At 59.0% G+C, this 25697-nt stretch overlaps 3 protein-coding genes across 4 annotated transcripts in view; 2 read left to right on the top strand and 1 right to left on the bottom strand.

The window, feature by feature from the left end:
- ZFPM1 (zinc finger protein, FOG family member 1) overlaps positions 1-9036 on the top strand; it is a gene marked incomplete at its 5' end in the record, with an annotated part of 37776 nt that extends 28740 nt beyond the window's left edge. The window contains 7 exons of the mRNA XM_084269931.1: positions 617-750; positions 3441-3543; positions 4825-5037; positions 5168-5392; positions 5732-5827; positions 5978-6127; positions 6297-9036. Of these exons, the coding sequence (XP_084126057.1) occupies positions 617-750; positions 3441-3543; positions 4825-5037; positions 5168-5392; positions 5732-5827; positions 5978-6127; positions 6297-8542 (3167 nt within the window). The 3' untranslated portion in view covers positions 8543-9036. The remainder of the gene's footprint in view (positions 1-616; positions 751-3440; positions 3544-4824; positions 5038-5167; positions 5393-5731; positions 5828-5977; positions 6128-6296) is intronic.
- Positions 9037-9960: 924 nt separating this feature from the next.
- Positions 9961-11493, bottom strand: CIDEC (cell death inducing DFFA like effector c). The gene is made up of 5 exons (XM_084270287.1): positions 11326-11493; positions 11011-11152; positions 10738-10887; positions 10438-10622; positions 9961-10315 (listed from the first exon to the last, which is right to left on the bottom strand). Exons 1-5 carry the CDS (start codon positions 11373-11375, stop codon positions 10129-10131), a joined length of 714 nt encoding a protein of 237 aa, XP_084126413.1. The 5' UTR covers positions 11376-11493; the 3' UTR covers positions 9961-10128.
- Positions 11494-14003: 2510 nt separating this feature from the next.
- ZC3H18 (zinc finger CCCH-type containing 18) overlaps positions 14004-25697 on the top strand; it is a 53360-nt gene continuing 41666 nt past the window's right edge. For both annotated transcript variants that reach the window (XM_084270243.1, XM_084270242.1), the window contains exons 1-2: positions 14004-14043; positions 21860-22464. In XM_084270243.1, coding sequence (XP_084126369.1) covers positions 21874-22464 — 591 coding nt within the window. In that variant the 5' untranslated portion in view covers positions 14004-14043; positions 21860-21873. The remainder of the gene's footprint in view (positions 14044-21859; positions 22465-25697) is intronic.

The raw sequence follows: 25697 nt of genomic DNA, 5'->3' as shown, positions 1-25697 counted from the left end.
TAGGGAGCATCTTGGTTTTTTTGGGGTGCAGCACTGGGGGCTCCTTCCCTCTGTGTGGTGAGGGGCAGCTGGGTGTGCATCCATCTGTGTATTGGTTACCTGCCACCTTATCTGCGCTCCGAAAGACAAAGGCACAGTTAAAACATTTTAGAGCAGCCTTCATAGCGTATTAACATGTTATCTAACCCATTAAACCAGGGGCTTATCAGATAATCAAAGCCATTAAAGCCCTGAAGCTGCTGGGACTTTGGGTGTGGGGATGGGAAATGCTCCTTCCGCTGCGCTGTGCTCAGACCCCCCCCATCCCGCCACCCCATGCCTGGACCCCCTGGTGAGCATCCAGCTCCCACCCACCCAAAGCACCATCCCAGGGCACCCACCAGTGGTGGTTCTGAGTGGGCACCCACATCCCTGAGGTCCCTACGGGCCAGGGGTCTGTCTGGTTGGGGCACATCACAGGGATGCTGTGCTTTGTGTCTCCTCACACATCCATCCCAGGGCACCCACCAGCAGCTCTTGGCTCCGAGTGGGTGCCCACGTCCTTGGGGGGCCCCACAGGCCAGGGGGTCCCACTGGGGCACGTCACAGTGACACTCTGCTTTGTGTCTCCCCACAGATGAGCTGGATCTGGCCGTGCAGGAGGGGGAGAGGCGGGTGCGAACCCGCAGGAGCCTCCCTGAAGGTTTCTCCTGGGGACCCTTCCAGGGCAGCATCCACAGCGAGCCGGCATCACCGCGGCACGGCGACAAGGTAAGGAGACCACCACGGGGTGCCAGCCACCCTGGAAGGGAAAGTCCCAAGGAAAGGAGTTATTGGAGTCACTGTGGGAAGGATTTCCCCTCCCAGAGCTCCCAACCCCTGGGAATCACCCAGTTTGGGTGCCCAGGAGGTGTCCCTGCCTACACTCCCCACTGCATCCCTATGGGCAAGGGGATGAGGTGGGATGGGACACTGGTTGTCCCCTCCTGTCCCCTCCTGCACGTGGCCACAGAGCTGACAGTGGCACCTGTGTCCTAGCAGGGGAGATGGCACCTGGGTTCCCTACTCCAGCTTTGCTCCCTGGGGTCTCCAGTTGCATCCAGGATGTGCCAGGACCCCGCAGCCCCCAGTGCAGGGGTGGGAGAAGCAGCAGCACAGCAGGGGCTGGGGGCTGTCAGTGGCAGGAGCGGGGTGAGCATCCCTGAGTGTGGGGTGCACACAGGGGGGGTGTTGCAAGAGCTGGATCCTCACCCCCCCACCACCACCTCCTCCTTCCCCCTGCACCCCCCACAAATCACACACACAGAGGCAGCTCCAGCCCAGGGGCTTCGAGACTGCGGAATCTCACCCAGGCTCCATCCTCCTCCTCCTCCTCCTCCTCCTCATCTCTCCCTTGCTCTTCTATTGTATCCCCTCCTCATTTTTTTTTTTTAGCTCAGGCCCGTTTATCTTTCCCGAATTAAATCCTTGATTAACCCTTATCTGCCCAGTTTGGCTCCCTATCTCCCAGTTGGCGCCGTGTGTCCAGACACCCGGTACAGGATGATTGATTTCTTAAAGATAGGCTGGGGCTTTTTTTCTGATACTTCATTTATTGTCTAAATATTTTTGCTCCCATTTCAGCAGCTCCCTTATCGAGCCCCCGGCTGATGATTCCCAGCCCTGCTGCCTCTCCTCCACCGCTCGCCTCCCTCCCTATCTCTGCTCTGGGGAAGCGAGGAAGGAATCGCAGCCCCATCCCTGATATGGGGCTGTCGCCTTCAGGTCCCTTCATCTCTGGTGCTGGCAGCAAGGAGGGGGGCGGGGGGTGCAAGGGGGAGTCCTCCCCCAAAGCCTGACCAGCTCTGCTCTTCATCTCTGTGCAGGAGGTTGTCCCATCCTGGGGTTTTAGTGGGAAATGGGGACACTGGGTGGCTTTAACGCCTCTGTGCCTGTCACTGCACTGATGAAGAGGAGGAAGAGGAAGATGCCTGTCCCCCTCGCCCCCAAGCTGGTCCTATGGGGGTCCCCAAAACCAGCCTTGTTCAGGGATTGGGGAGGGCAAACCCCCCCACCAGCATCCCCAGCCCAGGGGGTCCCCAAAACCAGCCTTGCTTGGAGATTAGGGAGGGCAAACCCACCAGCATCAGCAGTCCAAGGGTCCCCAAAACCAGCCTTGCTCAGGGATTGAGGAGGGTCAAACCCCCCCACCAGCATCACCAGACCAGGGGTCCCCAAAACCAGCCTTGCTCAGGGATTGAGGAGGGCAAACCCACTACCATCCCCAGACCAGGGGTCCCCAAAACCAGCCTTGCTCAGGGATTGGGGAGCAATCCACCACCAATTGGATTGGTGATCCCCACCAGCATCACCAGCCCAGGGGTCCCCCAAACCAGCCTTGCTTAGGGATTGGGGAGGGCAAACCCACTAGCATCCCCAGCCCAGGGATGCCAAGGAACCATGCAGCCCCATGTGCCAGCTCAGCTCAACTCTGGCCCCCCCACCCACAACTCCATCCTTGTCCCACATCCTCCCCAGCCTCCCAACCCTGGGGTGATGCCCACGGCGGGGTGTGGGGAAGGGGGGGCAGCGAGGGTGCGGGGCCGCCCCCGGTACCACCGTCCCGGCGGATGCGGAGCAGATGGGGTTTCCGATGGTTATCAGGCTGGTGCAGAGCACAGACACTGACCTCTTTGTTCCAGGGAGAACAAGGAAGGGCTCGACACGGCGACTGGGGCCACCGAGGGGAGCTGGGACAGGCGCCCTGGGGTGCTGGGAGCGCCCTGTAGTGCTGCAGGGTGCATGGACACTGTGGGACCCTCCCTCCTTTTGGGGGGGGGGATACCCTTGAGTGTGCCCCCCTAATCCATGGAGCAAAGCTGCACAAGCTCTGCAGGGCCCCTCATCCCCCACCCTGTCATAGCATGGGACACGGAGGGGCCACCACAGTCCTCCCACCACATGCCACCAGCAGCACCCATCCCCACATCCCATAATGGGCTTGGGGGTGGGAGGGGATATGTCCCCTTCCCACCCTTCTCTCCCAAGGGACAAGGCAAGGTGGGGGGGGTGGTCCCAGCAGCAGCGTGGGGGCTGTGTGCGTGCAGCCTCGGGGCGTGCACACGCGTGTGCCAGTGCACACGTGGGGGTTATCACGCTGCCAGCACTCAGCTCCCAGCAGCGATAAGGCCCCAAAGGGCTGCGACTGTCAGGCTGAGTCGGAGGGTTTAGAAATATTGGGAGGAATAATTAGATTTCATATCGTGACGGCAGCAGCCATCGGAGGATCAGGCAGATTAATTTCCCCCCCACCACCCCCACCATACACCCTCCCCTTTCTGCTCATTAATATTCATTAGGTAGGCAGGAAGGCAGAGTCTGAGCAGGGAGCATTGTGACCCCCACCAGCCCCCCTCCACCCCGACCCTGGTGTGTTTTGGGGAGCAGTGCTGACCCCCCCCCCATCTCTGTGCCCTTGGCAGAGCCCACCCGTGACGCTGGTGCTGGGGGATGAGAGCTGCTGGTTGTCGCAGCTGCCGCTCGTGCCTGGAGAGCCTGATGCCAACGCTGTGATCTACAGGAAGGGTCAGTACCTGGGGTGCTGCGTTGATCCCTGTGCGTGGGATGGGGGGTATGGGGGTGAGGGGAGGGATGTTGGGGTCCCGTGGAGGGATGGATCCCAGCACACTGCTGGTGCCTGCACACCCACAGCCCCCTGTGTCTGCTGGGGCAGCGGCTGCTCCTCCACTGGCCATCCCTGGGTCCAGCCCCTGTGTTGGCACCCCCCAGCTGTCCAGCTGCCGGGGTGGGTGCATGAGGAGGGTCCCAGCACACAAACATGGGTGCAAGCAGCAGCGTGAGCATCACCAGTGCACAACCCCGTGCCAGAGCCTTGCACAGCCCCTGCCACGAGTGTCACAGGACTCTGACCCCCCTATGGCAGCGCCAACGTGATGCCAGCGGGGTGCAAGCGGCTGTGCACGAGCATTGGTGCCAGGCTGAGTACCAGCACCACATGCACCGGCGCAAGCCTGGACGGTGTGGCACAAACCCTGGTGTGAGCACACGGCGCTGTAAGACAGTGTGAGCGCTGACACAGGTGTTGGTGCAGGTGTCAGTGCGGGTTTCAGTGCGAGTGTTGGTGCTGGTGTTGGTGCTGGTTTCAGTGTTGTTTCAGTGCTGGTGTTGGTGCAGGTATCGGTGCTGGTGTCGGTGTCGGTGCGGGTGTCAGTGCAGGTTTTGGTGCCCGTGTCAGCGCCAGTGTCAGTGTGGGTGTTGGTGCTGGTGCTGGTGTCAGTGTGGGTGTTAGCGTTGCTGTTGGTGCTGGTGTCAGTGTGGGTGTTAGTGTTGCTGTTGGTGCTGGTGTCAGTGCAGGTGTCGGTGTGGGTATCAGTTCGGGTGTCAGTGTGGTTGTTGGTGCCGGTGTTGGTTCGGGTGTCAGTGTGGGGGTTTCAGTGCAGGAGTCAGTGTGTGTGTTGGTATCAGTGTGGGTCTCAGCACAAGCATTTGCGCCCAGCTCAGGCCCAGCATCGCCGCACACGTGGGTGCTGGACTCGGTGCAGGACTCGGTGCTCACACCAGTGCCGGTACCGGTGGGATTCTGGGAGCCCCGGTGGGGGTCTGGGAGCCCTGACGCGATGCAGGCGGCACGCAGGGTGTGCAGCACCGGGCGCAGGCAGACATCGCCATCTCCAGGCAGGCTGGGGCTCAGCCACCACCCGGGGTGTGTGTAAGGTGGGGTGGGGTGGAGGGATGCAGGACCTACATGATGCCCAGAGCCACGCAGGGCAGTGGGGGTGCGGCGGGCTCCATGCTGACCATGTGTCGTCGTCCCCCCCATCCCCTTCCCCACAACCCCCTCCCCAGATGAAGCCCTGTGGTGCCGGACGACGCGCGCCCTGCGTGAGGCCGAGGCCGTGTGTGCCTTCGTGGTGGCGGAGCCGCCCGCCATCCCCAACCAGCCCGTGGTGAAAGCAGAGCCTGGCGACTCGCCGTACCCGGCCGCGCTGCACTCCGACATCCAGCTGCTGCCGCAGCAAGCCGGCATGGCCGCCATCCTGGCCACCGCCGTGGTCAACAGTGAGTCCCCACGGGTGGCATAGTGGGTGGCGGGGAGGGTGGGGTGATGCTGGGGGCCGGGGGGGGGGGGTCCCTGCTCCATCGTACAGGCACTGTAGCCGTGCCATGGCTTGTCCTTTCCCCTCCACAGAGGATGTCTTCCCGTGCAAGGACTGTGGGATCTGGTACCGGAGCGAGCGGAACCTTCAAGCCCACCTGATGTACTACTGTGCCAGCCGGCAGAGCACCGGCTCGCCCGCTCTGGAGGAGAAGCCCAAGGAGACCTACCCCAACGAGCGCGTCTGCCCCTTCCCACAGTGCAAGAAGAGCTGCCCCAGCGCCAGCTCCTTGGAGATCCACATGCGGAGCCACAGCGGTACGGCACGGCATGGCATGGCATGGCACAGCATGGCATGGCACAGCATAGCATGGCATGGCACAGCGGCCTGGGGGATGCTGAGCCACCTGCATGGACCCCAGGAGCTGGTGGGATGGGGGAGCTGAGAGGCTACCAGGCTGCAGCACCAGTTGGATGAGGCTCTCCACCCAGTTGGGTTACTGGTTTGGGGTGTAGGTCCTACTGGTGTAGGTCTTCCCCTGTCTCACCCTTGTAAAGATGGAGGGGGGGGGTTGGGGGCATCCTCCCGGCCAGCGCAGTGTCCCTGTGGTCCCTGTCCCCCTGCCCTCAGCATCCCCCTGACTGTCTGTCCTGCAGGAGAGCGTCCGTTCGTCTGCCTGATCTGCCTGTCTGCCTTCACCACGAAAGCCAACTGTGAGCGTCACCTCAAGGTGCACACAGACACCCTGAATGGTAAGTGGGTGCTGCTGGGCGCCCACTGTGGGGACAGCCCTGTCCCCTCCCACCCAGCCCAAGGACGGGGACCCACTCCCCACGCCTCTCCCCCCCTACCCCTCTGGCTGCCATCCTGCCCCGTTCAGCCCCACATCGCATTCCCCGCAGGCGTGTGCCATAGCTGTGGCTTCATCTCCACCACGAGGGACATCCTCTACAGCCACCTGGTCACCAACCATATGATCTGCCAGCCGGGCTCCAAGGGAGAGGTCTACTCGCCGGGGCCAGCCCTGCCCACCACCAAACCGCTCACCCCCGGTGGGTACCTGTGGCTGGGGGGGTGGATACAGGACCACCAGCATCCTGTGTGGAGCGTGGCATCATCGCCGGGGCACCAAACGGCTCTGGATGCAGGGAGGGAGGTGGTAGGGACCGGGGTGAGCGTGGCGGTGCCGGGGTAACGCTGATGCCGCTCTCCCCTCGGTAGGGCTGAGCCAGACGAACAACGCGGCCCTGCGGAAGTGCAGCCTTCCCACCTTCCTGCCCGAGGGGCTGCCGGCCCTGCCACAGCACGTGGTGCTGCACGGCCCACTGCCCGCCCCACCGCCCGGCTCCGACGCCGCGCTCCCCCCAGCACAACCCACATCACCCCCCGATACCAGGGCTGGCAAGCTCTCGCCATCATCCCAACCACAGAACGGGGAAGGTCCAGCATCCTCATCCATCTCCTCCTCTTCCTCCTCCTCCTCCTCCTCCTCCTCTTCCTCCTCCACCAGCGATGCCATCCACATCAAGGAGGAGCCCGTCGGCAGCCCGGCGAGCGAGGCAGAGGTGCCAAAAAGCGGTGGCTCTGGGGAGGGGGTCGGCAGCCCTGGCGCTTGCTCCCGGACATCGTCCCCCCGTAGCCTGCCCTCAGCAAAGGTCAAGTCGGAGCTCGCCAGCCCCACGCCGGGCTCCAGCCCGGTGCCCAGCGAGCCGGGGATGGGCACAGCAGGCGGCACCGTCTTCCTACCCCAGTATGTGTTTGGCCACGAAGCCGCGGTGGTGCCGCAGGCGTCGGAGATCCTGGCGAAGATGTCGGAGCTGGTGCACAGCCGGCTGAAGCAGGGCCATGGTGCCGCCGTGCCGCCCGCCATCTACGGCGGTGCGCCGGTGCCCAAGGGTGCCACGTGCTTCGAGTGCGAGATCACCTTCAACAACATCAACAACTACTACGTGCACAAGCGGCTCTACTGCTCCAGCCGGCACCTCGCTGAGGACAGCCCCCCCGGGGCACGCAAGCTTAAAGCCCCCCCTGGGGCACCCAAGGGTCCCTCTGCCCCGGGGACGCTACTGTCCCCCGCGTCCGGTGATGGGCAGGGGACACCGGTGGGGGACGGGGATGCTGGCCGGGACACCACGCCGCCGGCTGCCCCAATGGAGGTGAAGGCAGAGGATGGGGGTGGCAAAGCGGGGTCCCCCGAGGTGGAAGGAGGGTTGGGGCGGTGCAGTGAGGACAGCCAGAGCCCCAGCAGCTCAGCAGGGGACGAGGGGGACGAGGACCCCAGCAAGACGCTGTGCGAGGCGTGCAACATCCGCTTCAGCCGCCACGAGACCTACGTGGTGCACAAGCGCTTCTACTGCGCCTCCCGCCACGACCCCCCGCTCCGCCGCCCCGCCGCCCCCAAAATCCCCTTCCTACCCCAGCCCCTGCGCACCCGCAAACGCCGCAAGCTCTACGAGATCCACGGGGCCACCAACCGCCCCGCCGAACCGGCTCCGGACCCACCGCAACCCACCGACCCAGCGGGGACCGTCCCCTCGCCCCGCTCCAGCCCGGATGCCGATGGGCCCATCGACCTGAGCAAGAAGCCGCGGCGGCAAGGGGAGGCGGCACCGGCGCCGCTGCTGCCGTTGGCGGACTACCACGAATGCACCGCCTGCCGCATCAGCTTCAACAGCCTCGACAGCTACCTGGCACACAAGAAGTACCAGTGCCCGGCCACCCCGCTGCAGCCCCGCACCCTGGAGCATCTCCAGAAGATGAAGGGGACCGTGCCCACCCCCCTCAAGGGTCGCCACAGCCCCGACAGCCCCGGTGAGGAGGATTCGGAAGGTGTTCGGGCGAGGGCGGCTCCGGTTGGGAGCCCCAGCGTCCCCTACCCGGGTGCATCCGGGGCGGACTCGCTGCAGCGGCACCCTAAGGGTCCCCTGCCCACCCCGGGGGTGAAGGGACCCCTCTCTGCTTGTCCCTACTGTCCCCTCAACGGGGCTGTCAAGGGCGACCTCCTCGAGCACTTCCGTAACGCCCACGGGCTCTTCATGGCCAAGCCGGCGGCGGCCGGGCAGGGGGTCCCCAACACCCCGGCACCCAGTGCCGGCAGGACGCCCGAGCCCCCGCTGCCCACGGCGTCGCCCCCCCGCCCGCCTGCCCCCCGCCTCCGCCGGGACAGCTTCAACAACAAGGAAAGTCGGGATGGCAGCGGCAGCCCCCGACCCCCCGCTTCACCCCGGCCCCCAGCATCACCCGGAGCCCCCGAGGGACTGCGGGAAGCCACCCGCAAGCCCCCCACGCCCCCCACCTACACGGACAGGGGTGTGCAGACCCCCCCGGCCAAGGCTGTGGCCGGCCCCGTGCCCAACGGCAACCACAGGTACTGTCGCCTCTGCAACATCAAGTTCAGCAGCCTCTCCACCTTCATCGCCCACAAGAAGTATTACTGCTCCTCACACGCCGCCGAGCACGTCAAGTAAAGCCCCCCACCCACCATCACTGGGGGGTAGGGGGGCTGCAGGGGCTGGGGGACCGATGGTCGGCACCACCCCCCTTGCAGGGGTCAGGGTGATGGAGGACCCCCCACCCTGGGGAGGCTCTGCTGGGAGGCATCTGGAGGTGCCTCTCGAGTCCCCAAACTTTGCCTTGGGTTGGGGGGGGGGGTCCCACACACATCCCCACCCTGGGGGGGCGGGGGGTGGTGGACCTCAGGGTGTGTGCAGTGCCTCTACCTCTGACCCTGCCCTGGCTTGTGGGGGTGGGGGAGTGGGCTGCAGGGGGGGCTCTGCCCCCTGGGTAGACACTACAGGGGTGGGGAAGGGGTGGGGTACAGGCTTGGCTCTAGGCACCCTAGGAAGTGTGGGGGTGCCCCCCCCGCCCCCGCTGCAGAGCAGCCCCCACAAGGAGAAGGTGGTGAAGGTGAGAACTGCCCTGGGAGCCGTGTGTATAAGTGTGTACAGAAATAAATACGTCTAACGAAGCCACCCCAGCGCCTGCGTGGAGGTGGGGGCTGCTGTGGGGGCTGCGTAGCCACCAGCACCCCCTGGGGCTGAGGGTGACAGGCTGGGGCCACGGTGTGTGTATAACTAAGGGGGGGGGTCCTGGGGCACCCCACAGCAGAGCCCGGTGTCCCCATCCCATCCCTGCACCCCTTGGTGACTGTCACGCAGGGCTGTGAGGCACCAGGCTAAGTCCCAGCAGGTGCTGGGCTGCAGGGTTGTTAATTAGTTAATTAGCAGGCTAATGAAGGCCCCTGTGCTGCACTGAGCTGGGTGTAGGGCTCTGCCCCATCAGCAGCCCCGGTCCTGGAGCCTCAGCCCCTGCAGGGGGGTCCTCAGGTAAGCACAGCTCGGGCACACAGGGTGGGGGCTCCCTAAGGACCCCCAGGGCACAGCACATCCCCCCCCCCCAGTATAGCACAGGGGGGGAGCAGGTCATTCCCCACCCTCCCAGCTTGCCCACCCTGGCTAGGCAAGCCAGCCCCTCCATCCCAGTTAGGGACAGCCCCCCTCTGCTGCCAGGCCAGTATACCCAGTGTCATCCCAGTCTCTGGGCTGTTGCCCAGTCTGGTATCCCAGAGTGCAGCCCCCATGGGGCAGGTCCCGCCCCTAGAGCAAGATTGGGACTGGGGACTGAAACACCCCCCCAGCTCTGTGCCAGGGGGGGTAGGGGCCAGACCCTCCCTGCCAGCTCAGGCACTGGGGTGAGAGGGAGGAGGAGGAGGAGGAGGATGAAGGCAGCAGCTCCCTGGGGAAGTGCTTGCAACAGGTCCCCCCCCACCCCCCTCCTTGCACCCTGTTGCACCACCACCCAGTACAGCCCCAGGGAGCCAAGTAGGGTGAATGGCTGACCCCCCCAGTCCCCCCACCCCCCCAGCAGCAAGGAAAGGAGCCCCAGCTCTGGTCAGAGGAGCTTTACTTCAATAAATATATTTACAGAGGGGTAGATATTACAGAGGGACAACCCCCCCACCCCGGGTATTGACCTAGTAGGGTGCTGGGACCCCCATGGATGGGGAGGGGGGGAGGTTAGACAGAGGAAAGGGGCCAGCAGGGCAGCCCAACCCTCACTGCAGTGTTTTCCTACGGGGTATGGGGGGGAGGCTGCAGGGCAGGATGCTCTGCAGCATCGGGGTGCCCTCCACCTCCTTGGGCTCCTCCGTAGCATCCAGGAGCTGCTGCATGTAGCTGGAGGTGCCGAGCAGGACGTGGCCGGTGGCTTGCATGGTGAAGAGCGTCCAACGCAGGGCTTCCCTGGGCAGGGAGGAAGGGGGTCAGCATCTTCCCTTGCACCCCACAGGGCAGTGGGGCTGCCCCCCCCCCCCCAAGCATCCCCACTCCCAGAGCCAGCTCCGTGCCCACCCCCCAGCACTCACTTCATCAGGCGCCGGGCGCCGTAGCAGCGCAGGTCGTAGGACATGCTGTAGGTGCCATAGAGGGTGGCTTTGACATTGAGGCAGCCCAGGTCCCGTGGGTTGGTCTTGTAGAGGTCAAAGGTGACACAGGCAACATCGATCCTCTTACGGGGCTTACAGGACAGGCTGAGCTGGTACCCGGGTGCCTGGGGAAGGGCAGCACTGGGGTTACTCACCCTCCCGGTCTCTCCTCGCCCAGCATCACCCCTCTGCTGGTCCCAGCAGGGGATGCAGATGGGATGAACTGAGGTTCCCGCTCACCTTGGAGGCAGCCCAGGTCTGCCCCTTGCTCAGGGCCATCAGCACCGTGCCCTCCTCCAGCGTCCTGAAGAAAGCCTCTGTCTCCACCGCGGTGCCATCCTCATCCAGCACCAGCGAGATGGGACCCACGATGTGCAGGGCGCTCTGAGCCTGTGAGGGTGCTAGGGGTGAGCAGGGAGGCGGGGTGGGGGGGGATAGACAAGCAGCCCACCACCCACCTGGGTGGGCAGATGGTCCTCAGATGGACAGACAGAAGGACAGCCCCCAGCTCACCTGGAGCAGCAGGCTGGCAAGGCTGTGTGCCATGACGCCCTTACGCAGGCTGCGGTCCCAGCTGCAGACACGGAAGGGTCGGGGCGGTGGGGCCGGGCTCGACAGCAGCTGCTGGGTCATGGAGGCGCTTGCTGAGACACATCTGGGGAGCAACAAAGGGATTGGGGTGGCCTGAGCCCCACTGCCAGCCCCCAGACACTGCCACCTCTCCCAAAACTCAGCAGGGAGCAGCACACGCAATCGAGAGGTGCCAAAACAGGGATGGTTCTGTCACACCCCCACCCCACCCCAGGACAGGGGGTCCCCAGCACTTACTTGGAGACAGGCGCTGCCAGGCGCAGGCTCAGGGACTTGGCATAATCCATCGTAGTGAGGAACAGGTCTGGCCTGCCAGAGATGGGGGGTTCAGCACCGGGCAAGGGTGGTCTCTGGCTCCTCTCCACCCTGGGACACCCCTTCCCACCAGCACCTCCTGCACTCAGCTCAGCTCTGGCACCATAGTGAGCCAGGCCCCTGACACAACAGCCTTTATGGAGGGGCTGTGCTGCCCTTTGGCCGGGGCCGGGCTGGCGGCAGCCTGGGCAGAGTCTGTCTGCCAACAGGGCTCTTGCGTAAAGGGACACGCGGGGCTGAGCCAGCGCCGGAGCAAAGGTGAGGCCCAGGCATGGGGCTGCACCCCCACCCCAGCCCCTTGGCGGGGCAGAGAGGCCTTGGGGTGCCAGGGCAGCCCTGACTGTCGCTCTGGGGGTATCTCCAGCTGGGAGTCTGGCAAGGGGGGGGGGCTGTGGAGAAGCCACATCCATACTAGGAGGGTCCTGCAGACCTGGCCCAGACCTGGCCCATTCCCACCCACCTCCCACAGATCTCCAGTGGATCACCCCCCCCACCCCAACCTCACTTTATATATATATATATATATATATATATATATACACACATATACATATAATGTCACCCAAAGACTCTGCCCACACAGCCCAACCTGGACCATCCCCATCTCCCACAGATCACCAGTGGAGCACTCCCTCCAGCCTCACCTTATATGTGTGTGTATATATATATATAGATGTCACCCAAAGACTCCACCCATGCAGCCCCACTCCAACTTGGAGCCCATGCCCATGCCCATGCCCATGCCCATGCCCATGCCCATCCCCATCCCCATCCCCACACACCTCCAATGACTCTCCAGCAGATCAGTTCCCCCCCACCCCAACCTCACCTTTATATATGTCACCCAAAGACTCCGCCCACACAGCCCCACCCCTCCATCTCAGCCAATCCCCTCCCTGCGTTCTGGCACAAGGGGCGAGGCCAGCACAGGGGGCGGGGCCAGTCCAGCCCTGCTGCATCCCCTGAGGTTGGTCCAGAGGAGCATCCTCTAGCCCAGCCCGGCCAGCGTCCCAAGCAAAACCCCTGCGGGCTGGGCCCAGCAAGCCCCCTCCCAGTGCCCCCAGTGCCTGCCCTCCCAGTGACCCCAGCGACTGCCCTCCCAATGGTCCCAGTAAGCCAGTGCTCCCAGTAAGCCCCTGCTAGTGGCCCCAGCAAACCCCCTCCCAGTACCCACAGCAAGTGCCCTCCCAGCACCCGAGCACCCCCCCTCCCAATGCCCCCCCAGTGCCCCCAGCAAGCAGCTTCCCACGCACTGGGCACCCCAGCACACCTCCCCTGCCCGCTGCCCGCGTTGAAGAGGTGGCCCCAAGGAAGGGCAGGCGGTGACAGCCCAAGCCCGGGCTGCAGAGCTCTGTGCCCCACAGGGACGCCTGAGCCCGGGGCCGGCGGGGGCAGTGGCCACGGCTCCAGGGTGAGCTGCCCCCCCACTCCTTCCCCCGCCCCGGGCTGGGCTCAATCCCCCGGGGCTGTGTTTGCACACGGCCCTCTTCCCGCGCGCCCACACCCCCCCCACACACACACCCCCCCCCCCCCTCCACGTCCTCGCCCGGGCAGGCCACGCGCGGGTACCGGCGCGCATGCGCGGGCTCCACGTGCAGCGCGTGCACGCCCCCCTACTTTCCCCCCCCCACCCCGCCAATCTCCCCCTCCCTTCGCGCGCGCTCACCCCGCCGCGCGAAGGCCCCGCCCCCCTCCCGGCGCGCGCGTGCGCGTGCCCCCTTTAAGGCGCGGCCGGGGGAGAGGGAGGGGAGGGGGTAGTTGTCGCGCGCGCGCGTCTGCTCGCCGGTCCCCGCCCCTCCCTTCGGCTGGCGGGCCGTCGCGCGTGGATGACGTCACGCCATGGCCGCCCTGCGCCGCCGCCGCCGCGAGTAGAGGCCCGGTCCCGTTCCGCGCCGCCGCCGCCGCCGCTTCGCCGCCCCCTTCTCCCCCTCCCCCTCCCCTCCGCTTCCCCCTTCCCCCTCATCCCGGAGCGCCCGGCCCGCCCCGGCTCGTCGCTTCCGCCCGTCCAGGTGAGCTGCTGCCCGCGGGGCTGCGCTGGGCGGGCGCCGGCTGCGGCCTAGCGCCGGGCAGGGGGCAGCGGGCCCGGGCGCCGGGGGAACCGGGAAGGGCGGCCCCGGGAGCGGGGGGGTTGGCGGCTCCGGCGGGAGGTTGTTCTCTGTGGGGGTGCTGGGGAGGGAGGGAGGGGCGGGCCCGGCGGTGGGTCCCGGTTTGGGGAGGGGGATGTGGGGAGGGGAGTGGCACGTAGGGATGATGGGGGGGGGAAGGGAGGCTTGGGGTGCTCAGGGTGGTGACCCCGTAGTTTGCAGGGGTCTTTGGGGAGGGCAGCCCCGTTTGGTGGGGGTGCTTGGGGATGGAGGCTTATTCTGGGGGGGGATGCTGAGGTGGGGCAGCACCAGCCTGGGGGAAACCTTCGTTTTGGGTGTTACAAAGGGGGTTGGTCTCAAAAAGGGGGGTGGTGGCAGGGGGTAGAGTTTGCCTTCTAGAGGGCAGCACAGGGGGGCAGTCAGACCCCAGGAGCACAGGCAGCTCTGACTGTTCCCCCCCCCCCATCCCCAGGCAGGTGGGAACAGGGAGAGCTCCAGCAGCCTCGGCCCGGGGGGCACAGCAGAAGCACCTCAGCCTGGCAGGAGGCCCTGGGAGGTAAGGGAGGCACGGGGAGAAGGGCCAGGAACCCCCTGCAGCACCAGCTGCTTGTGGGGGCCCGTCCTGCAATGGGTGGGTGGCTCATTGTAGTGACACTGGTCTGTGCTGGCCACGCAGCAGGAGCTGTGAGGTGTTTCTCTCTGCTGGGATCTGTCCTTGGCTTTGTAAGGGCTCTAATGCAGCTGCTGCAGGTGATTTAAATTCCCCCTTCAAGCAGCTTCAGCAGGGCTGCCTCCTCTCAGAGCTGTCTTTTCACTAACAACACTTTCTTTTCCTGCCACTGGCATCTCAGCTCTTCTGAAACAGCTGCTCACAGTTGCTTTGGCTGTAGCAGGAGCAGCACCTCCAAGGTGTGAGGCCCTTTCTCCTTCCTAAGCTTTGCCTAGACCAAGAAAAAAAGGTCATGGCCAAATGAAAACAACTCTTTGCAAGAGGCCTGATCCAATCTTCTGAGCAAAATTAGACTCTAGAGAGGGATTGTTCCTGATCCTTGCAGAAAGCAGGAACAATTGTGGGGTTTTATGCCCTGGGAATGTGGTGCTGGTAATTCATAATGAGCCTTTGCTGTCAGGGAGCAGCAGGAAGAGCTGTGTGTGCTCCAGCTATAGGAAAATTAGTTATGCTGTGAAAACAAACTCCAGCTGCTTTCAGCTCTGTTTCCCTTCAGCCTGAAGCCTTCCAGCCCCTGAAGGGAGCAGAGGAACAGGAGGGGAATCAGCTTGTTAAAGGGCTGGGATTCTATGATTCCCTTCAGGTTTCAGTCCCCAGGTCCACCTGCCAGAAGGCAGAGGTTTTCCATGTACCTTCAGAGACAGTGCTCCTCCAGGGCTGGCAGATGAGGGTGTATTTAGTTAATTAACCCTGCTAATGGCCATGGTTTCATTGGAAACAAAGGACTGGGGGCTTTGCACTTGCTCTGCTCATCTTTTAAGTCTCCTGTGATGCTCCTTTCCTGGATCACAAAGCATTTTGTTTCTTTCTCCTCCTGTTGTGGTTGCCCTTTCATGCTTTTTACCTGCTGCCATTCCTGCCTGTTGCTTCTGTTTCCCACTTCTTCGTTCCCAAAGTCTTTTCCTGGCCTGTTTTTCCTCTTGCCTGCCCTGTCAGGGCTGTTTCCCATTCATTCTCCTTCATTCTTCACCCATCCTTGACTTAGGCCATGCTCCAGAACATTTTCCTTCTCACTAACCCGTGGTTTCCACATGTCTGATTAACACAAACGTTCTGATTTCCCATCAAGCTGTTTGGCTGTTGGAAAGTGGTTGGGTTTTGTCCTCCTTCCTATCCCAGAGATTCTTCCCTGAAGCAAAGACTTTCCTTGTTTCTTTCCTTCACGTCCCTCCCATGACCCCCCCAGGAGCTGTGAGGTCCTTGTGGGGGGCACAGAATCTGGTGATGGAGTGGTGATGTGTAGGGATTTCAAGATTGAAGCTGGTGGCTCTGTCAAGCTCTGGTTTCCTCCAGAGCACTTGGTGCCTTCCTGCTCCCAGAGCTGCTGGAACCATCTGAGCTGTCAGTTCCTGTACCATCTCCTCCTCTGCTCTGCCCTGGTCAGGCCCCACCTGGAGTGTTGTGTCCAGTTCTGGGCTCCCTGGGATCAAACAGCCAGGGATCTCCTGGAGAGAGTCCAAAGGAGGGACAGAGATGGTGAAAGGCCTGGAGCATCTCCCCTGTGAGGAAAGGCTGGGTGAGCTGGGGCTGTTCAGCCTGGAGAGAAGCAGCCTGAGAGGGGATCTGATCAATGGGGATCAATAGCTGAAGGGTGGGACACAGGGGGCCATGGGCAGCCTCTTCTCAGTGTCTGTGGGGACAGGACAAGGGGCGATGGGCTCAAGTTGGAGCACAGGGAGTTCCCCACCAATGTGGGGAAGAACTTCATGCCAGTGAGGGTGAGGGAGCCCTGGGACAGGCTGCCCAGGGGGTGTGGAGTTCCCTTCTCTGGAGAGATTCCAGCCCCATCTGGACACCGACCTGTGTGACCTGTCCCAGGGACCCTGCTTGGGCAGGGGGTTGGACCCCATGGGCTCTGGAGGTCCCTTCCCACCCCTGTGATTTTAGGTACTCCTTGTTTGCCTAGAAATAGCTTATTGTGGCACCTTATAAAGGCTTTGCCCTCAGAGGGAGGCATTTAGTGAATGGGAATAACACTTGCCAGGGGTATTTCTGACTCTGTGGCTGTTTCAAATCCAACTGAACTCCCAGCTTTACCCTGCGAGCGCTGCGGTGGGATGGAGCAACCTGTGTCCCTTCCATACTCCTACCAGTTCATCTCTTCCACCTGCAGCAGCAAGCCAGTTGTAGGCAAAGCTTAACTTTGGCTTAATTGAAGATGCTTCTCAAGCTTTCTGTGATCTCTAATTAAAAACCAGCCCAGCATGGAGCAACAAGAAACAGAATCTGAGGCTCTTGCCAGCCACGGGCACTGTCGAGAGCTGCAGGTACAGAGTGTGTGTCAGGGAAACACTGTACTGCCTGGGAGCAGTGTGCAGGGTTCCTGTGTGGCCATGGGATGAAACCTGGTTGGCTTCTCTTCTTTCTAGTTTTGTGCCTTGGTTGGCAGTTATTCCTTCCAGTTTTGTGCAGTTTGCTGCTGCTGGTTTAACAGGCACTAGAGGTTGGGTTTGATACTGACCTGCTGCTCTGAATTCAGCCCAGCATCCTCAGGGATCACCCATCAGCAGAGGGGTGGCAGCAGGGACAGGGAGGGGATTGTCCCTCTCTGCTCTGCCCTGGGGAGGCCCCAGCTGGAGTCCTGTGTCCAGAGCTGGGGCCCAACACAAGGAAGATGTGGGGCTGTTGGAGAGGGGTCAGAGGAGCCACAGAGATGATCAGAGGGCTGGAGCAGCTCCCCTATGGAGAGAGGCTGAGGGAGCTGGGCTGGGTCAGCCTGGAGAAGAGAAGAGAAGGCTGTGGGGGGACCTCACAGCAGCCTTCCAGCCCCTGGAGGGAGCAGAGGAACAGGAGGGGAATCAGCTTGTTAAAGGGCAGAGACTGGCAGGACAAGGGGGCTGGAGTGAAGCTGGAGGAGGGAAGGGTGAGATGAGATATTGGGGGGAAGCTCTTTGCAGAGGGAGTGGTGAGAGGCTGGAAGGGGCTGCCCAGAGAGGGGGTGGGTGCCCCATCCCTGGGGGTGTTCAAGGCCAGGTTGGCTGGGGCCCTGGGCAACCTTGTGTAGCTCCAGGCCTGGAGGTTGGTGTCCCTGCCTGTGGCAGGGGGTTGGAGCTCTGTGACCCTTGGGGTCCCTTCCAACCCAGACCAGACTGGGATTCTGTGGAAATCTCACTGGAACTGGGTGTTGCCTGTGCAAAGAGCAAGTGCCTCCTAGGAGGTTGGGATGTGCTTGCTGCAGGTGGGATGGCTGCTGAGTTTTGCTGTCAAATGCTCTTAATTTCTTTACTGAGGACACATGAGCTGCTTCTAAGAGGTTTTCAGCTCGGTGAGGTGAGCCTGAGTGACTCTGGAGACTGTAGAGACATTCTTTTGGCTGCAAGTGCCACCCTAATACTGCATTTGCTCTGAGGCCTCTGGATGGAAAGGCTGCACCAGCTCATTTGGCATGGCAGAGAGAGTTCTATAAGCCTCATCTCAAAGGTTTAGGGACCCATTCTGAGCCAGGCTGCTTCAGACATGCAAAGAAGGCAAATCTGGCACTCTAGACACAAGTGAAGTCAGGTTTGTCATAGAAAGAGCTGTGCAGCTTTGACCAAAGGCAGCTTTGCCTGAGCTGCCTGTAACTTTGATACCTCTGAAGATAAATCACTGCTAAATGCAGTGTTACTATATACCTCCTCCTTGCCCCATCATCCTGAGCTGCAAGTCAAACAATCTTATCTGTGGCTTAGGAGTTAATTTTTTGCTTTTATAACTTGTTTGAGGACAGTAGGAAACTGGTTTGGTTGTAAAGGACAAAAATCCACTCCCAGCAGCCTTGCTCACTTTGAGATGCTTCCACCTAGTCATTCTTCTTAGGATTTTCTCCTGTTTGCCTGTATGAGTAACTAAAGGAGACAGGAAAACACAAAACCCCAAATAAACAAGAAAAGCCCAACCCCACAGCCCACCTACCCCCAAAATCCCAATCCAAAATACTCCTTGCAGTGTTCCAGAGGTTTGGGATGAAGGTTATTGTCAGACAGTGCTTGGGATGGGCACTTTAAGCTGGAGATGAACTTCCTACCATGGGGAAGACCTTCAGGGTGAGGGAGCCCTGGGACAGGCTGCCCAGGGAGGGTGTGGAGTCTCCTTCTCTGGAGAGATTCCAGCCCTGTCTGGACCTGTGTGACCTGTCCCAGGGACCCTGCTTTGGCAGGGGGTTGGATTTGATGAGCTCTGGAGGTCCCTTCCCATCCCTGTGATTGTGTCATTCAATGAAGAATGCAAAACCTGACAGTTCTCCTTTCATTTCCATCTCACTTGCTCGTTTGCCCCCCTCTGCTTCTGACTTTCCCCCTGTGTCTTTACCCCTTGGGTTGGCTTTGGGGTGTTTCCCTGCAGTTCCATGTAAGGTTGAAGCATAAATCTGGGTGGGTGCTTGGGGGTTTGGGGTGTCTTTTCCTGCCTACTGCTGGACCTGGAGCAGCCAGCCCTTGGAGACTGGCTGAACTGTGGCTCTCACCAAAAATAATTGGGTGCAAGAGGAATTAGTGGAGGACCTAGAGGTGCTCTCTGGGCAGGACATCATTGGAGGATGGAAAACCCCCATTCCAAAGGGAAACATGCTCTTTCTTTGGGAAACACACCCCAAAACCAACCTGCCTGGATTTCATCAACTCTAGGACATCATTTATTGTGTTGCTTATCATTTCTGCTGATGGAAATGAATAGGAAATCACTGTAATTAGTGGGTACACTGGATTTTTCTGCCAGCTCTGATAACCAGCAGCAGAGGTGAATGGTTTATGTATGCCCCACCTTAGTGGGCAGTGAGAATGCATTCATATTTGTTTCCCCCCACCCCCCTGAAGGAAGGCAGCTCATTCCCTTTGATGCTTTTTCTTTGGTGCTACAAGAAACCAGGAGAACAAATTTCCTGAGCATGTCTCCTCTTGACAGCTTTTCTGTTTCCTCTGGCCTCTCCAGGCTGACCTCTCAGATGGAATACACCATGCTGTCCTACAAAGCCTGACTTCTCCAGCACTCAGGCAATTAAAACTCCTGCTATAAAATTGCTCTTAAAGCCAGGAATGATTTGTGTGAGCGTTTATGAACTCAGCATCAGCCTTTCTCTACCTGGGAAGAATATAATCTGTTTCAGATTACATCCTATTTAACCTCCTGGAGCTGCTCTCACTGGGACCAAGTCATCTTTTAATTTGGCTTTTAACTTTTCCCTATAAAACCCCAGCTTTAAACATGCAGAGAAACAAGAGGTGCTGGTGAGAGGCTGAGAATCTGACTCTGCTGCTGCTCAGGGCCCTGTTGAATGTTTATGGGTGAGCTGATGTTTGTGTGGGGCTTTGAAGACGTGAAGTAGAGTGAAGAGGCTCTGCTGTGGTGATGGTGCAGCTGGCAGTGAACAAGGTGTGAATCACAGAACTATAGGGGTTGGAAGGGACCTCAAGAGATCATCAGGTCCCACCCCCAATGAGACAGCCCTGGCTGTGGAGAGTGTGGGAGCAGCAGGGGTAACAGGGTTGTGACACCTCCCTGATTTCACAGAATCCCAGCCTGGTCTGGGTTGGAAGGGACCCCAAGGGTCACAGAGCTCCAACCTCCTGCCACAGGCAGGGACACCAACCTCCAGGCCTGGAGCTACACAAGGTTGCCCAGGGCCCCAGCCAACCTGGCCTTGAACACCCCCAGGGATGGGGCACCCACCCCCCACCAGGTTTCCAGGCGTGGGCTCCCCACGCTTCCCCCTCCCGACACATTTCAGTGCTGGGATCCCCCCAATACCAAAATATTTTGGGTTTTAGATGCTGAGAAGACAACTTGGGTTTGTTTTGGTCTCATTTACAGCACGTGGCAGTCTGTTTGGATGCTGCAGCCTGCCTTCTGCCTGCCCAGCCTTGCTCTCTGATGGTAAATAACACCCTGTAGTAAACAACAACCTTTACTATGCAGAACCAGTCGGAGCAGCGTAGCAGAGTGAAGAGGGTAGGTCAGGGAAAGGCCAGGTAGCACAGAGCTGCCTGGTGGTAGTGACTTTTATTTCAGGAAGGATTGCTGGTGGTGTTTGAAGGAGCTACCAGGGTCTTGTAGCATTTCTGCTCCAGGGCATCTTAATGACAGGTAAAAATCAGGTCATTCATGGTGTGGTGTTGTTGCACCAGCAGTAAACGTGCTGGCAGGGAGGCTGTAGCTAGGAGCAGCTGTAGTAAAGCACAATAGCTGTTAAGATGAAGGGGTCCTGTTGATTTATAACCCCTGGGCTTTTATTTAGACCCAGACATGCTTCTCTAAGCCTTGGCCTTGTCGTTAGCCTTTCATTTCTGATGGCTGTCCAAGCTTTCCCCATACAGACCTTTGGGTTTGGAGGAGGAGGTGGAATATCCTGAAATAGTGGATTAATCCCTGGAAAGGTGCTTTTATTCCTCTCATTCCACCTTGAGAGGAGCCAATGCCTCTCTTGAACCACCAGTACCACCAGAAAACTGTGTTGGGTGCTTTTATTTCTCAGAGCATTGCTGCTGGAAAAGATACCTTCCTCAGCTTGGGCTCTTCTTAGGGGCCAGTTATTGCTGAGGGAAGTGAGGAAGGAGTTACTGTCATTGTTTATAGGGCTAAGGACATGCTGCAGCAAGAGACCACAGCCAGAGGGTGTGAGTTTTTAACCACCACAAGCTTTGGTCTGGAGGTGAACTGGTAATCTTCCCAGTAAGAGATGACTCAACCAGTTCCTTGGGTCAGACACTTCTGTTATCATTCATGAGTTGGGTTTGTTGGTTGTTTTCTGAAGTAAAATAAATAGATGTATGGGTTGGGGGGGGGGGTGTCCTCCTTTGCCTCTTGCCCCTTTCTGTTGCATTTATTGTGCTTATTCTAGCAGATACCTAATTTTTAACTCGTTCATCCCAGGGATGTGTTCGTACTGAGCTTCTAGCAAAAGCACATGGTGCAGACAGGGAGTTGAGCTGCTTCTTGGAAACAATTTTGCATCTTTACTGTATAAAGAGGCTGGAGATTAGATGTCAGTTGATTAAACCTGATTAAAAATCCCAGAGTTTTCATGGCTGCCCTCTGTCCTTGCTTTCACCCCTATGCAAGTGTAAATACACAGGCTGCTGGGTTTGCCCAGCATCACTCTGTGTTGTCTTCTCGTGCCCCTTTGAGGGTCTGTGGGCTTGTAGTTAGAAATTACACCTGAGAACCCAGCCCTGGGACCTGAAGCTCACTCATTCCCAGAAGAAATGGTGCCTGGGGTGAGGAGGCTGCCCTGGCATTCCTGGCAGTGGTTTGGCAGGGGGGCCTTGGGCAGCCTCCCCCATTCCAGCTTGCAGATGAAATTCCCACCTCTGAGCAACGCTCTCACCTGCTCTGGGGCAATAGTGGAATGAGTTCTTTATGCAGTTTAAACTCCATCCTTCCTTCTTGAGGGTGCTGTGATAAACCATGCCCATGGATTCAAGCAACCTTTCCTTCTTCAGGAGGTAAAATACAAGACCACAGATCCTGCAAGGGGAAGCTTCCTCTGTCTCCCAGCCTGAATCACCATCCCTGGATGTGTTCAAAAAAAAGGGTTGATGAGGTGCTCAGGGATCTGGTTTAGCACAGGATGGGAATGGTTGGACTCAATGATCTTCAAAGGTCTCTTCCAACCTGGTGATTCTTGTGATTCCCTGTAACACTTGTTGTTGTTGTCATCCCTCTGCAGACTATCAGGTACTGATGGACGTTCCCGACAGCCCTGAGCGAAACCCCTGCTCTCCTGCTGAAGAGGAGCAGCAGGTTTCTGATGATGAAGTCTTGAAGGAGAGCGGTTCAGAGCGGGGACTTGATGGAGAGGGTGGGCAAGGCAGCATCCTGGGAGAGGAGGATGAGGATCCAGCCCGGGGACTGAGTCATGGTGAAGAGGAGAACCACTCGGATGAAGAGGACCGCCTGAGTGAAACCAAGTCTCAGGAGTCTGACAACAACGAGCAGAGTGGGGAGCTGAAGAGTCCCCCAGCTGGCAAAGGGGAGGAGGAAGACAGGGCAAATGACCTTGGTGATGAAGCATCCTCTGTCACCCGTGAGCTAGATGAGCACGAGTTGGACTATGATGAGGAAGTTCCTGAGGAACCAAGTGTTGCCGCTGTGGAGGAGGATGGGGAGAAAGCTGCTGGGGAGGATGATGAGGAAGAGGAGAAAGGAGACGATGTCCATGAAGATGAGAAAAAATCCAGCAGTAAAAGTGATGATGAGAAGGACGGCCAGGATCCCCTCAAGGAGAAGAAGAAAGAAGAAGATGATGGAGAAATTGATGATGGAGAAATTGATGTAAGTAAGAGTTGCTCTGAGGTGGACAGAGTCCTGCAGGGGGGTGGACCTGTCCTCCTCTCTCAGTGTTTGGCTCTAGACTGCCATGCCCTCTTTATTCTTTGAGGTGAATACCTGTGCTAACTGTGTCCCCACCGTGCAGGTACCGTGCTGTCTCACTGGAGGTAAGACCAGCTCCTAAACTCAGTGTCTGGGATGTCTGGTGCCACGTACCATAGACAAACTGTGTGTCAAACAGAGCCACCACAAATAGGCTTTGTTCCCATTCACTGTGGAAGGGTTCCAGGGCTTGAACAGGCTCCTCTGCCCCAGCTCTTGGTGGGCTTTTGCATGATGCTGGCAGTGAAGGACTTAGCTGTGGGTTAGACCTTCACAGCTGTCTGATCAGTGTGGGTTGAGAGGCTGGTGCTGGAGAGCTGTGGTTGAGGTGTTGGGTGCATGTGGGAAGTCCCCAGCCTGAAGCTGTGTGTTGGGCTCCAGCAGCAGCTGGGTGCCTGGAAGAGGGCTGGAGGGTGCTGGGCTTTCTGGAAGGTGCCTGAGGCAGCAGCCCCCATGTGTGGTTTGGGTGATGTGTGCAGGGATGTGGGTCCCAGTAGCTGCTGATTCACAGCTGAGAATGAGCGTGGCTGTCAGGAAGAATCAAGAGCTGTAAAGGGACAGGTGCTGATCTCTCCCCTCTCTTTGGGGACCAGTGATAGAACCCAGCATGAAGCTGTCACAGGGGAGGTTTGGGCTGGGTGGCAGGAAGAGGTTCTGTACTAAGAGGGGGGGTTGGGCACTGGCACAGGCTCCCCAGGGAAGGGGTCACAGCCCCAAGCTGGGCTGAGGGCAGGAAGCATCTGGGTGATGCCCTCAGTGCTCTGACAGGGCTGAGCCTCAGTGGAGCCAGGAGTGGGACTCAATGGGCCTTACAGGTCCCTGCCAGCTCAGGAGGCTCTGGGATTCTCTGCTTAATTGCAATAGTGATTAAGGCAATTAGCACTCCTCATCCAGGTTGGTCTTTAGGTGGAAGCACTGCAGTGTGGCAGCTGTATTAATACAGCCTGAAACCCATGTGCCTCTTTCAGGCAGAACTGAACGGGACAGAGCGGTTCTAGGAGTAGAGTAGAAACCCTCTGGTGGACACCTTCCCTGAATCCAGGTAGTGAGAATGCAAAGAGGAGGTGCCATTGCAAAGCCCTTGACCAGTTCAGCCCCTGGCTGTTGGTGCCAGACTTGCAGCAGGCTGTGGATGGGATCACCAGCAGAGAGGGTTCAGACCTGGGAGAAGGTGTTGCCTTCCAGTCCCTGTTGCTGTGAGCTGACCTGGCCACATGCTGGGGAAGCTGGTGGGGTCTCACTTGAGAGACCCTCCTCCCTTTTCATTGAAAGAGCTCTGTGGTTTCTACTCTCATGATGTTTTGACCAGTTTTATTTCTTTAAAAGCAGGTGATGTTATTTTTTCCTCTTCATGCCCATTCCAACAGGTGATTTTCTTGAACAATTATTTTTTCCCCTGAGTATTTTTTTATATTTTTCCAGAGGTTTTGCTTAATTCTAATTCCACTAGAAGGAATTTCAGTGTGTTATAGGAGAGTCCAGGCAGGAAAGGGGGGGGGAATAAAATTCCTGGAGTCCTGACTCCACGTCTGCTTCTTGATTAAAATATGAAAGGAGTTGAAGGCATTCTTGTGAGCTCTCTCCTTACAAAGCACAAGATGAATCTCTACTCTGGTTTTCATACATTAACTCATAACAGGGTTCCCAGCTGCCTGATTCCAAGGAGACCTCCCAGAAATAAATACTTCCCCTTTTGTTCAAGTACAGCCTCTGCAAAGGCTTCACATGGCTCCTTTGAAAGAAGCCCAGTTGAGCTGGTTATACCATTCACACACCATTGAATGCCATCCCTGGCTTTGGTGGGGGGAAACTCTTAAATCTCTGCCTTTTAGTGTGCTTTTAGAGCTCTGTCTTGGAGGAAGGGGAATATTAATGCAGATTTTAATTTGGATTTATGTGTAGTCTTTGAAATCCACCCTCATTTGGGAGAGCTCTGCTTGCCTTGCCCTCAGAGGTACATGGCACAAGAGGCTGTTAGCTCGTCTCTCCCTGGATCCTTTGTTTATCTACAGCCCAGTGATGTGGATTATTGTTTTTCCCCTCCTTTCCAGCTGTTAAAATGATCAAAGTACAAAACTTTCTTCATCTTTCTTGCACATAGACAAGTGCTGTCACTGCTGCAGGGTCGCTGCCATCGTCACGGGCAGGGAAGGTCTCTGTCAGATGCTCCCTCTTGAGATGTTTCAGGTGCTGAAAGCTCCCTGGCAGGGAAATGGGGGCAGAGTGAGGGAATGCCAGGCTGCCTTTTAGGATGAATAACTGATTTCCTTGCCAGATAGTCCTGACAGCTCCCTGGTCGTGTTGGAGCCCTCAGCAAAAGGAGGATGGGGACCTGTTGGAGAGGGTTCAGAGGAGGCCACAAAAATGATCCAAGGGCTGGAGCAGCTCTCCATTGAAACCAGGCTGAGAGAGCTGGGCTGGTTCAGCCTGGAGAAGAGAAGGCTCTGGGGGGACCTTATAGCACCTTCCAGTCCCTGAAGGTGTCTGTAGGAAGCTGGGAAGAGCTGTTCCCAAAAGCATGGAGCAATAGGATGGGGGGGGGGGGGGTGGTGGTTTTAAGCTGGAAAAGGGGAGATTTAGGTTGGATATGAGGAAAAGGCTCTTCCCTCTGAGGGTGGTGGATCCCTGGCCCAGGGTGCCCAGAAAGGTGGGGGAGGCCCCATCCCTGCAGACATTCCAGGTCAGGGTGGATGGGGCTCTGAGTGACCTGCGCTAGTGGAGATGTCCCTGCTCACTGCAGAGTGGGACTAGATGGGCTCTGAAGGTCCCTTCCAACCCAAGACATTCTCTGGATGCCTTTTCATCCATCCCTACTTCCTTTTAGCTCCTTCTGACTGTGCAAGTGCTGCATAATGAAGCCAGGAAAGGGGTTTTGTTCTTTCCTGGGAACAAAGGCAAAGGCTGGTACTTCAGAACTTCAACAACTTGATTCTGGAAGTATTTCATGACTCTTATTTCACACTCATCCCCTGTGGTTCTTAATCTTTGAAGCAACCTCCATCTCCCAGAATTTCTCCTTGGGGCTGCTGAGCCTGAGGATACTGTGGGGTTTTCTTAGAACTGATTCACTGCTCCTGTGTGGAGCTGAGGGGTAGAAGGGAAGGTGTTGAGTTGTTGGTGGGGGAGGCTGGGAG

The sequence above is a fragment of the Gallinula chloropus genome (genome assembly GCF_964237585.1).
Source record: "Gallinula chloropus genome assembly, chromosome: 13".
NCBI classification, from domain to species: Eukaryota; Metazoa; Chordata; class Aves; order Gruiformes; family Rallidae; genus Gallinula; species Gallinula chloropus.
Note: the sequence above shows the minus strand (reverse complement) of the source record. Positions and strands in the feature narration are given on the sequence as shown.

Bases quoted from the DNA above. Each gene is read 5' to 3' on its own strand.
- CIDEC (XM_084270287.1), bottom strand. From the start codon at position 11,375: ATGGATTATGCCAAGTCCCTGAGCCTGCGCCTGGCAGCGCCTGTCTCC. The intron at 11,153-11,325 runs GTAAGTGCTGGG...GTTGCTCCCCAG, and splicing joins CTGGCAGCGCCTGTCTCCAA to ATGTGTCTCAGCAAGCGCCT. The intron at 10,623-10,737 runs GTGAGCGGGAAC...GCCCTTCCCCAG, and splicing joins AGACCTGGGCTGCCTCCAAG to GCACCCGGGTACCAGCTCAG.